Source organism: Trachemys scripta, chromosome 10, assembly GCF_013100865.1.
Source record: "Trachemys scripta elegans isolate TJP31775 chromosome 10, CAS_Tse_1.0, whole genome shotgun sequence".
Taxonomy (NCBI): Eukaryota; Metazoa; Chordata; order Testudines; family Emydidae; genus Trachemys; species Trachemys scripta.
Genome location: NC_048307.1, coordinates 25302653 through 25315683, shown reverse-complemented (window position 1 = coordinate 25315683; position 13031 = coordinate 25302653). Strand labels below are relative to the sequence as shown.

General features: G+C 37.5%; 1 protein-coding gene across 1 annotated transcript in view; it reads right to left on the bottom strand.

Moving 5' to 3' along the window:
- USP7 (ubiquitin specific peptidase 7) overlaps positions 1-13031 on the bottom strand; it is a 99525-nt gene that overhangs the window by 49109 nt on the left and 37385 nt on the right. Inside the window, exons 2-6 of the mRNA XM_034785006.1 lie at positions 11482-11586; positions 8816-9014; positions 6744-6882; positions 5784-5872; positions 4431-4539 (exon numbers count right to left, since the gene is read on the bottom strand). Of these exons, the coding sequence (XP_034640897.1) occupies positions 4431-4539; positions 5784-5872; positions 6744-6882; positions 8816-9014; positions 11482-11586 (641 nt within the window). The remainder of the gene's footprint in view (positions 1-4430; positions 4540-5783; positions 5873-6743; positions 6883-8815; positions 9015-11481; positions 11587-13031) is intronic.

Sequence of the window (13031 nt, the reverse complement as noted above, 5' to 3'; positions counted from 1 at the left end):
ATTCCTATTCTTCATTCACATCAGGATAATTTCCTGTTGCACCTTTAATATTGCCTCTGAGAAACTGCCAGCTCTCCTATACGCCTTTTTCCTTGGGACCTTACCAATCAGTTTTCTGAGTTTCTTAAAATATGCTCTTTTGAAGTCCATCATCCTCATTCTGCTGCTCATTCCTTCGAATCAGGAAATCTATTATTTCATTATCACTTTTGCCCAACTTGCCTTCCACCTTCAGATTCGCAACCAATTCCTTCCTGTTAGTCAAAATCAAGTCTAATATATATACACATACTTATACTATATATAAATACAAACACGTAAGTATGACAATATCAGATTTCGGCATGAAAATTTCCAGCTCCCTGATAAGTCAAAATTATCGACAACAGGCCTCAAAACAAAAGACTATTGTCCTGATTTTCAATAGTCCTGAGTGCCCCAAAATCAATAGGAACTATGTGCTCAGCCCTTCTGAAAAATCAAGCTCTGTATATTTATTTCATTCTATTTTCAGAGGCATCTATGCAAAGCAATTAGTTCCTTTTTATATATCCAATCATTATGCTGATTGATAAACTTGAAATAAACTCAAACTGCCATTGACTAAATACATTAGTATATACTTTGTTAAATGCTAAATGTTTCTATTGAGACACACAAAGTTGGGTGAGATAACTTATTTTACTAACTTCTGTTGGTGAAAAAGACAAGCCTCCCAGCTATACGGAGCTCTTCTTCAGCTACACAAATCTGACTTGAAGAGCAGCTCTGTGTAGCTTGAAAGCTTGTCTCTTTCATCAAAAGAAGCTGGACCTCAACCCCCTTGTCTCTCTAATATTCTGAGACCAACATAGCTACACTACCACTGCTAACAATAAATGTTTCTATTGTATGTTATCCAAGCAATATTTAATTTATATGCTTCCCTTGCTTTTCCCCTCTGCTTGTGTAATTTAGGATAAATCAGCCTATTACTCAAAGTTCAGTCTGAATTTCCAACCCAGATAAACAATTTATATAGAAATCATAGAATATCAGGGTTGGAAGGGACTAGATGAAAGGTCATCTAGTCCAACCCCCAGCTCAAAGCAGGACCAATCCCCAGACAGATTTTTGCCCCAGATCCCTAAATGGCCCCCTCAAGGATTGAACTCACAACCCTGGATTTAGCAGGCCAATGCTCAAACCACTGAGCTATCCCTCCCCCCATATATCTTCCCTCATAAACCATCTCACTGAAATGCCCAGTTCACTCAAAACTGTGAAAAATCTGCCTCAAAATCAAGAAATAAGGCATTTAAATACATATGGCAAACATAACAATCTCAAATTAAAACCTGAGATGTTCCCCCTCTGGGGATGAATGCAAGAGAATAGTAAAGACATGTGGGGACAAAGTCTGAAAAGAAGAGGCACATAATCAGGCACTATGCAGAACACGTACAAAGAGGAACAAGAAAAACTTGTACAAGTGAGACAACATTAAAGGAAAGTTTAAATCCATTGCTTAACAGAGGAAAAGCAAATACCATGACAAAAAGGGGGAGGAAACACTTCATCCTTTTTTGTGAAATCTCAGGCAAAGTAACTACTGAATAACAAAATACATTAGATGATGACAAGGAAAGGGAGAGGTTAAAGCAGAGCCAGATCAGGAAGGAACAAACTTAAATAACTTAGGCAGAAATTACAAACATTTGTCTAAGGCCCTAAGTCGTGATCAAGAGAATTAGCGCAAAGCTTGAAAAAATTACTAGTATGTTCTAGCTGGAGGACTGAACCTATTAGCTAGAAGCAGAGATAGAACACTGGGGTGGAGAGGCTCCATCAGTAAGATTCAAGGGCACAGTCCTTGTGAGACGCTCTGTCCCTGGGCCTTGTTTAGATGATGATGGTGGGTTCAGATTTAATCAGATACCTCCCAGCCACAGGCCAATACAAAAGCTGAAAGTTCTTCCCCCGCTAACTGCTCGAGGAGAGGAAATGCCTTGGTCCCTTGCCACACCTTCTCAGCCTCATGGCTGCTGTACCGGGGGATAGGGTCTCTGCCATTTTAGACTGCTGTTGGGAGATTGCATGGGGAGGGAGGGAGAGGAGAGGGAAGAAAAGGTCTTTTCTCGATTAGCTTTCCCCCAGGCTCCATTTTAGTGTCTGACTCCCCATAAGTAACTCAAGTACTTGCCTTTCCTAATGCTCATTGCTTTTCCAGTTGGATTATTGAGACAATTTCATTTTTGTTCACAGGATTCTGAACAGCACCAGTAAAAGCAAATAAAGTTCTGTTAATTTCACCTTGCTCAGAACACTACATTAGTTTTCATGCAGTGTACATAAAAGCTCAAAACAAATTTGCTTAGAAAATAAAAACTTGGATTCTGTAGAAACTGATGGGCTGTCTCCAGACTAAGAATTTTTTCTGGTCAACAATGGTAGGAAGAAGACTAGAAGAAATACAATTCTGTACCATTCTCAATTATTTCAGGTTGGTTAAGCGATTTTACTCTACAGTGGGTTGAAGATCAGGACCAAAAGGAAAGAGGAGTGTCCAAGAGATTCCAAGGCCATTGTGGATAGTGGCCAATAAGTAGCGGGCCAGGGCCCCTATACTTCTCTTCCTGCTACAGGCGGTCTCTGAGTCCTGCCAAGGAATGTCAACACGCTACGGCACCGATGAAGGCTGGGAAGCCGGTACTGTCTCCAGTGCAGACATAGACCTCCTGGCTTGCTCCGTCAGGTTCTGCTTGTATCTCAAGTCCCTTGCCACTAGTGTCATGTTCTTACAGACAGAACTCATGTCCTTAATGTACCCCTCTCCAAGGTACAATAAACACTGCATGGGGGATCACTATTCAGAATAGCCCCTCCACACAACAGGCAATGTTTAAATCCTGGTGAAAGCATTCCACCAGAAAACTATGGCTAAATAACCAAACTAACCAACCTAAGGTACCACTAAGAAACAACTTACTAAACTATTTGCAAGAAGGTCCCAACGACAGAGGGAAAAGGGGCAGTGTGAAGAAACATATAGACACACACATTTTTTTTATATCTATATCTATATCTCTCATGCCCCAAAGTGGTAGGATATACTAAAATCAATGGAGACCTTCCCTAGACCAAATTATTTTGAGTCAGGATTTCTTAATGCAAATGTCCTCTTCTGACTAGCAAGGGTTTAACACTTTTTTTTTTTTTTTTTAACTTGCTGAATAAATTAAAGTAAGGTTTTGTTATCCCAGGCACTATTTCACTGTACTAGAATTACATACTATATAGCATTTCCATGTAGCTTTCTTGAGGTATTTATAAGAACAAATATTTTGCTAGCAAGAGCTAGTTTTCTTTTGATAAGACATTTTAGAATATACAAGCAGACAAGCAAAAAGAAAATTAAGCATGTAAACAAAAAATAATGCACTGAAGTCAAAATTAAATTATGTTTAAACCTCCCAAAATACAGGTCAATACTGTTTTAGTACCACCATTATGTAAGGGAAGATACTAGCTGTAGCTACCAATAATTTTACTGCACTAAATAAAAAAAACAGGAAGAATAAATGAACACATAAGCAACACTGAAAAATAAGTGTGTGTAACTTGTGAAGCAAAATAGAAAAGATTATTATGAACTGTTTTAAAGGGCCAAGTCATTAACTGATATATATATTTTATATATATATATATATATATATATATATAGAGAGAGAGAGAGAGAGAGAGAGAGAGAGAGTGAGTGAGTGTGTGTGTGTGTGAGTGAGTGAGTGTGTAGAACAGATTGAAAATTAAGTGTTCAAAAGTATTCCTTTACCTTAACTGCTGCAAAGGGCTAAGTTTCAGTCTCCTTTTCCTGAAACAATTTTTGGCATCACCAACAAATAAAGCAGTGCAGCAACAGACCCTTAACTCAAGCCTTGGCATGTACAAAGACACTTAGCTTTTTTTTTTTTTAAATCCAACCCAATAAGCCCATGTAAACACACCTAAGTATTAAGACAAGTTCTCAGATCCGGCCTGATACAAGGTGTACATCATGGCATAAGCCATGTAGTCCACTAAAACTGGATTTCTATTACCAGAAGTTAATCAAACTGCAGTTTATCAGGTTTGGAGTACACTAACTACGATGATGTTGTAGCCACGTTTTCTAGCTACTTGACAAAGCCATTTGTTCACTGAGTTACAGAGAAAGGAGCCAAAAGAGAGATTGGAGACCACTTTGAAAAAGCAGAATAATGATCAAATTGTGCTATTGTGCTCTGAAGTCTTTTTTACAGAATGGAGAGGATTTTTTGAAAAGAAGAACACAAAAAATGGTAGTGTGGGGGAAAAAAATAGGGTGGAAAGCTATTTAAAACAAAAGCTATTTTGAAATAGATCATTTTTGCTATTTAGATATTTGAAATGAAATTACAATGCTATTTAATTACCTTTCGTAGTTGATTTGTGAAAAATAAAGTCTGTAATAAACTGTTCATGTAACAGGTTGCTCCCTGGTTCTTTAACCCAACATATCCCGTGTGCTTCTTTGAATCCCACCTGGAAAGCAATTAATGGTTAAAACTACATTTGATTTTATATATATAAAAAATTTAACTATAATGCAGATATATTTCTACAGAACATTTGTTCTAGACCAGTGGTTCTCAAACTTTGTGTTGCAACCCCAAAGGGGTCACAATCCCGTTTTAATAGGATCGCGAGGGTCGGCTTAGATTTGCTGGGACCCAGGGCCAAAGCCTGAGCCTCATCGCCTGGGGCCAAAGTCCAAGAGCTTTAGCCCTGGGCAGCGGGGCTCAGATTACAGGCCCCCTGCCTCAGGCTGAAGCCCTTGGGCTTCGGCTTTGACCCCCCCTCCGCATCAAAGGCAGTGGGGCTCGGGCTTGGCCCCCCCACCCAGGGTGGCGGGACTAGGACGGGCTCAGGCCCTGGGGTCGTGTAGTAATTTTTGGTGTCAGTAGGGGGTCGCAGTGCAATTAAGCTTGAGAACCCCCGTTCTAAGCTAACCAGCACTATTAACAGACGTTATGTGCAACTTAGTATTACATTCTGTCTGAATAAAACAGATTACACATCACAACTGCCTGTCACCACATGCGCTTAGGATTCCAATACTTCTATAAACAAAGGACTGTTCTTTTGTTAAATTTTCTTTTTTACGATTTTCTGAAGGCTCCCAGAGTGACAAGCATTTCATTAGTTATCTGTATTTAAAATTCAATTTTTAAATTAAAATTTGCAATTCATAGCAGCCATCTTGCTGAAAAGTGGCATCCAGTAGTATAAGAACTCAGCGTCACGCAGGGCAATTTTAAAACAAACAGTAAAGCAGGATTAAAACTAGGTGTTCGAACCACTGATGGTGGCAACCATACTGCTTGATGGTGACATTAACACCAAGAGTGTCAAGACCACAATGGCAAAGACTGTAGGTCATTTTAAACTGAAAAATAAAATTAGTTTACACATACTGAAAAGTGTTTTGCACTAAGTAAAGTTACAGAAGGTTGCATTGAGCAACATAGGTGGAGAAGCTACTGGCACAAAATCTCTATGCAGCTTTCTAAACATGGGTATACTTCCCTTGAGATGCTTCATCAATTAATTCTGAAAAAGTGCTTTGAGATCCTCTCATGAACAGTACCATACATTACTAATAAAATAAGATAGTTCAACTGAAATTCAAATGAATGTTCTAAAGGTTGACTTTTCTGTACATTTGTTTACTATGCATTTCTACTCAAGGGTTTTTTTTTTTTTTTTTTTTTTAAAGAGATACTTACGCCACTCCGTGTGGAGCATCCGCTTGAACGTAAACTTCAAAAGTAACCTTGTCGTCCTCTATAAATCCTTTTTCAGGATCAGTAACTTCCTATTAAACAGAAATAAGAATATGAAATTTGCTGCAAAACTATCTTCTGAATCCTACAATGGGGAATGTAGTGAAAAATCCAGGCTGGATATTGCTCAGAATCTGCACATTTAAGTAAGCAACCATCTATGCATTTCTTTTACTCAATAAGCTAAAAAATTATTGAAGGATACCAATTAATCTCTAGGACACTGAGCTCAATGTATTGAAATAATCTGTAAATGTCTCAATGCAAAATCTTGTTTCTGGCTTTTATAGTTTTTGCACCAGTATTTCAATTTCCTGTGGATAATAGGATCAGTAATCAAAAGCTTTGTTTTGACTTAAAGCAGTTAATTTAGGAAACTATTCCAGGCAAAAGAGAAAAATTAAGGCCTCAGACTTCCATAATGCTTAAAAAGCTGTCTTAATTTAAGATGAACATTAAGAGTAGTATTAATTTAAAATGTCTGTACACATGCAGAGAACATGGGAAAAAATGAGCAAGAAAACCTAGGCTGCTCTTAAATGACAGTGATCATGCCCAACAACATTTAAAAGAAAGTTGGTGGAACGATTTTTATTAAGTGAAGTATTAGTAAAGATGGGTCAATGGAGGAATGATGGAATATTTATGTGGGTCATTATGTCTAGGAAAAATAGTTAAAAGGAATCTGCACTATGAGGAGCAATATATTAGCACTTAAAGGTATCTTCACTATGAAATCTACTGATACCACAAGCATCATTCAGATACTAAGACAACACCTTTAGGAAGAAATTTAAAAATCAAGGTATCTAAGGCGGTATTAGAAGATCAAGTGCAGGTATTGGTCTCACCTCCAAACCCAGTAGCATCCCATTGTTATAAAACAAATATATTGTTACTTACACTCCATGCCATAAAGTTGGAAAAGCCCCAGTCATTCTCCTTATGAAAGAACAAGTGACTAATACGACGACTGAATGATTTTTCATCGTCCTTGTAATTTATTATCTTGAGAACTGCCTGTGCATGGCAAGACCATGACCTATAAAATTAAAAGATAACACTTGAAACAAATTTCAATTTTGTTTTCTTCAATAATAGAAAACACTTTTACAAATTTTACTTGATACACCAAGTCCGTATTTGCACACAGATGTCTACTTTTCACCTTTGTTCCTCACTAGATTCTAAAGCTTGTTTAACTGCTGTCAGGAGCATTTGTAAGAATTAAACTCCGGTTTTTGAGAGCCACACAGTACAAAGTTATGGTTGTTAAAGAGGCCATACTTTTTTCAGGAATGTGTTTTTAGATTATGTCCCTCTCTGAGAGCAACTTAGCTGTCTTAGCTGATTCCTCCTACGATTTTTTTTTTTAAAGGATGACAGTGATTTCTCTTAAGCAAGGTCAGAAGTCTTTTAGGAAAGTGTTCATTAATATTGCTAAGAAATAATAGCCGAGAGAATAATCGCTGTCTCCTGAAGTTTCTCATCAGAAATCACTGTGGCTAACTATTCACATCAACCATGGTATACTGTACCTACTTAGGGTATGTGAGATGAAAAACACTACTACTTCAAGAGAAAACGAAAACCAAGAAAACAACATGGAAGAGTAACTGCCATCACTCAGATTGAACCAGAAGTGGTGTGTGATATCAGGTAAGAATGAACCCCTTGCACTTGACAGGAAACTTGCTCCTCCACAAAGCAGCATGTATCAATGCAGTCTCAGGAGACCAGCCAGCAAAGAGGCAATGCTTTCACTGTTGTTTCTTCCCCCTCACACACCCTTGCCTCCCCTCCCCCTTACCCTACACACTCTGCCTATGTCAGAAATTCAAACTCTATAAGGGGAGGTGTGGCTCTCTACAAAGTTTCCCCAATAAACTGGTGGGCCTGCTACTTACAAATCAAACATTTTGTCCAACAACTGCCAAAGGCTGGGGAACGTTCTCTCTCTCAACACAGAGAGTATCTTGTCTTTACAAATGCAGATTTCTTTTATTAATGTGCTTTGCCACAAATTATCTAAGGGATCCTTCCCTTGGGGTGTGAGACACTGCTTGCTGTGCATGACAGTGGGTGATCAAACTGCTAAGGCTGGTGTGGATAAAACCACATATTTATGACGCCTACTCTGGAAATGACTGGGTTTCCTCTTCAGGAAGCCATTACTTTTCTTGCTGGACAGGTTTACTTTTCTTGCACGGTTCTTCCCTCCTTCTGTTCAGACTTTGGGTGGCACTGAAGGTCTGAATTATCAGGTACAGTTGTACTCCAACAGGCAAAATTTATGAATATAAAAAATGCCATAGTCAATCAGACCAGTGATCCTTCTATTCTGGTAGCCTGCCACTGACAGTGAGAGGCACCAGCTGTTTCAGAGAAAGACAAAGGAAACTTGTATAATGTACAATTATGAAATAACCTGCCAACATGGAAAGTTTCTTTCTAATCCCATGGGACTGTGGAAGGGTAGAAAGCCATTGTTTTAAAATATACTAGCAACAAATGCTTTTCCTGCCTAGTTTACCTAGCAACTGCTGTATCACAGAGATGGATTTATAGCTCAGATTGATTCTGGGGGATGTTTAGTAGCATTTTAGCATAAAATTGGGACAAATCTTCCTTTTCCAGGCCAGCAGGCTGGCAATGTTGTTGAGGCAGTGTACTCCATCTGACTGAGGGCTCCTCTCATTGCTCTGAGCAGTCCAAGAGAAGAATGGATGAGTTCCATCAGGGATTTCTGGCCAAGTAGGCCTAAATGAAGGATCAGCATTGGGATGTGGGGATTTGAAGGTGGGAAGCAAAGAGTATATGAGAAGTAGAAAGATCTTCAGAGACTGAAAAGCTTGTAAACTTCTCCTCCTCTGTAGAAAAAACTAGATTAAATAATTTTACCAGATGTTGGTCTTGCAACACAATTAAATAATGCCATATATAAGTTTGTATATTAATTATTTAAAGGGTCTTACGTGGAATCAGATTCAGCATTGCACTGAAGAAAGAATCCTACACTTTTTTGGTGTGGTCTGTCTGGGTACAGTCGTGGCATCACCATAATCTTCCACGGCAAATTCCGTACAAAGCAAGGAGGACTGAGGACTGACTCACTGAGCCTGCTGAAACGCTCAACTGTAAACTGAAACGTTGCTTCTGATCGCCAACTTGTGTCTGTAAAACAAAAATATAAGACAACTAAAACATTTAATAATGTGAAGATATCCTTCACCCCACAATACATATTTCAAAATACAGAACAAGGGGTGCATAAAGAAAATTTTACCAAACAATAAGAATGTGTAACATTTTAAATATTCACAAAGACTGTATTGTTACATAACCTGGTTCACAGCAGCACCCGCATATAAACTATCATTCCCAAGTATATCTGTGATCTCAGAGTACCTGTTTCTATATTGCACTTCTTCCAATAATTCCTACATCCTGATGACTTTTTCCCTGGACAGAAAGGCTTTTCCTTTCACTATAATGGGATGTAAGAGTTGGATCAAACTGTTGCTAACCCATCGATCCTCAGAGAAACTACAGTAGAACCTCAGTTACGAACTGACCAGTCAACCACACACCTCTTTTGGAATCCGAATTACACAATCAGGCAGTAGCAGAAAAATAAAAAAGCAAATACAGTACAGTACTGTGTTAAACATAAACTATTAAAAATTATGGGAAAGTTTAAAAAATTTTTGTATAAAGGTAAGGAAACTGTTTCTGTGCTTGTTTCATTTAAATTAAGATGGTTAAAAGCAGCATTTTTCTCCTGCATAGTACAGTTACAAAGCTGTAGTAAGTCAATGTTCACTTATACACTTTTGAAAGAATAACCATAACATTTTGTTCAGAGTTGAACATTTCAGAGTTACAAATAACCTCTATTCCCAAAGTGTTTGTAACTCTGAGGTTCTACTGTAAGACATTACTAATGACCTCTTTGGCTAACTGATATTAACAGATCATCTAGTAAATGAAAGTAACACACAGTCCTGGGATTTTCAATCTCACCAGTGTCTTTTAGAATGCTGCAGAAAGCCTAAACAACAGAGTCCTGAAATAAAACTCTTTTTGGTAGAAGGGTCATATATTTTCTGTGTAGCTCTTATTCTAGAATGTGTAAAAGAATGCCTCTCAGCTTGGTCAATATCATGTAATGCCCCTGATTTATGAGAACAGGATAGAGCTTTTGTATCATGAAGCTAGTTTTTCCTCAGACATTTGTTCTGTCCTTTCAAGTCCAGGACAACACTTATTTTTCTATTAATAAGTGTGTGAAGTAAGAGTAAAATCTTCTTGAAGAAATCTACATCCCTACACTTGAGGTGTTTGAGAAGAATCAGCTGTATTGCCCATGTTTTATTATACCATGTAATGCAGGTCAGGGAGACTGATAAATATGACCAAAAAAGAGATTTTATTAGGAAATATCCTTAATGTGCAAATTGCTGGCATGTATTTTATTTGTCGGATTTGTCCATGCTTATAGTTAAAAGATTATTCTTCCCTGCCTTCAGAACTGTTTCCTATAGCATTCACGCAAAGTCAAAGCTATTCTAACTGAAGAGGAAGTAGTTTATCTGAGTATCGGCCTTCCTTCTTAGCTGTGGTCACAATTAGCCTCTTTTAAACCTGACTCTCTTTTGATTGATTTATTCTGCTATGTACATATGAAAGGTATAATTTTATATAAACTCTTTGAATCCCTTTTGTGCTATTCGGCTAAAGATCAAGAATATTTATTCCCCTCTGCTATCATCTTCTCTAAGGCAATACTAAATAACCCTTTACTACCATTGGTAACACTCATTTGACACAACTATCAGCCAGTTATGGTTTCAGCCAAAATGCTCTCTCTCCTTGCCACCACACAGAGCACAACTCTTTAACGTGGTCAGTATCCAAACCATTAAAGGTTTTATATGTCAAAACAAAATCTTGAACTGCACTCAGATGAATCAGAAATCAATGCAGACTACGGATGTAATAGGCACCCAACAGGAAATACTTGTAAATAAGCCAACAGTTGCATTTTGCACTAGCCAACTAGTTCCCATGAACAGAGCATTTGATGTTATAAAGGTTGGATGAGGTCCACTTCCAAGAAGCGTTACCACTGTATAAAACTTATAAAAGTTGTCTACAGCTGCTACTTGACTACTTAGCAACACACATGGGGATCACAATGTGCACTCTACTGGAAATGTCTGCTGGGACAGTTGCAGGTATGGTGCAAAGTAATTTAATGCACTGTATTTCTCATAATAAGTGGTGCATGATAAATTTTCAAGATCATGCATAATATCACATTCTGGCAAGATTTAAAATGAACAGCCATCTACAACATGCCTATTTTTTCTGCTGATAGCTTTTGGGATCGCCAATCTTGAAGAATGACTACTCTAAAACAGGAATTCCCATATAGAAATTTAGATATTGTTTTATTTTCTTCATGGGGAAGCAATAACCCTTTTCCTGAAATAACATCATTATTAGAATTTTTTAAAAATCAGTTTTACTAGAGCAGCACCCAGAGGCTCTAATCATGATATCATTGCGCTGGGCACTCTACAAATATAAAATAAACAACAAGCTCTGCTGACAATACTTTCATGTCATATTTACTTACCATCTTCCATGTCTTCTTCTGTATTGTTGTGTCCATCGGCCATAGCTACATTCCCATTGATGACAGGATTTTGAGTAATTCTTGGTGGATCATCTGTATCTCCAGCTAATAAGAAAAAAAATTATCAGTGACTTAATGCTTGTTTACATGGGAAAATTTCTAAATGACATAAGCAATACCAGAAAAAGGCACTCTTAATCCGTATTCTTATTCCTGAATAAGTGTGTCCACAAAAGGGAGTTATAGCTATAATTATACCATTATAGTTCTGCTGGTAAATTTCCCTGTGTAGGCAAACCCTTATTGCTTAAGTGTCATACTAATGCATAACAGACTTAAAATTATAATTTAATTCCTAACAGATATATGTACTTTCCTATATGGCATTACACTTAGTAATCCAGACTGAGAGTTTTATTAAACACAATACATATATATTTAACAATTTCTAAATGACTATTCTTAGGCCCTTTGAAACTGCATACAGTTAGAACTGAAGTAATACTGATTAATCAATTAACAGACATTAATTTGCTCTAAGACTGTCTGAATAAGCAGTCTTATTGATTGCCTTTTAAAGAAAAGCAAGCACTATAGCACATGTAAGAGCATGTTTAAGATCTTAAGAATGAAAATTTAGAACATTTCATTAACAAATATTTAAAACTATCCCTTTGCCAACTCTATCATTACCATTGCTTACTTGTGCTAATATAGCTGTTTGAACATATACAGAGAATTTATGCACCTACAAAAATAAGGTTCCATGAAGTATAAGAAGTTTGACTTTAAAAATGCATGCCTTCTGATGAGATATACCAACACACTACCATAACACTGTTTCCACTCCTTTCTCTCCACAACATCTCCCCCACTCCCATATGGATCACTCATACATGCAAAGAGTTCACATAGAAGACATTAACCCTCTCTCTCCAGACATAAACAGATATAAACACCCATTAAAATCAGATCCAAGTGAGCAGATCCTTTTGCCTATAGCGTGGCCTACTAACTTCAGTAAGACACTAGGTAGGCATAAGAGTCTCTTTTGGGCAGATCTATTGCAGGATAAAGGCTACAGAATGGCTCTAAAAGACAATGACACCCACACACGTGCTACAGAACAGAAATGGGGATATCAGACTTTGTATCTGAGGCTGATGATTAAGATATACATTCATATAAGTTTATTAAGTTTAGGATTATACATTTAGCTCAGCTGAGTAGTGGTCGAATTAATATTTCTCCTCTTATGCTGAAGCATATTTCTCAGATTCGTACAGCTTTAGAATGTGACCTATCTTTATCAGAACACGAACGTTATTTAGTAGGATGCATGGGAGACAGGAACTACCTGTTTACAATGAAGGGTATTATTTTTATTTAACAAGCTAATTTACAATTTTAAAACTGCATTTAAAAAATCCTTGCATGGGGATAGAAGGGAATAGAGGTGCATCCTGCAGAGTGGTAACCCATTGTGAGGAAACCCATATGAGTTGCACTGAATATTAACAGCATCCAGGAGAAGGTAAACTGATTTCAAA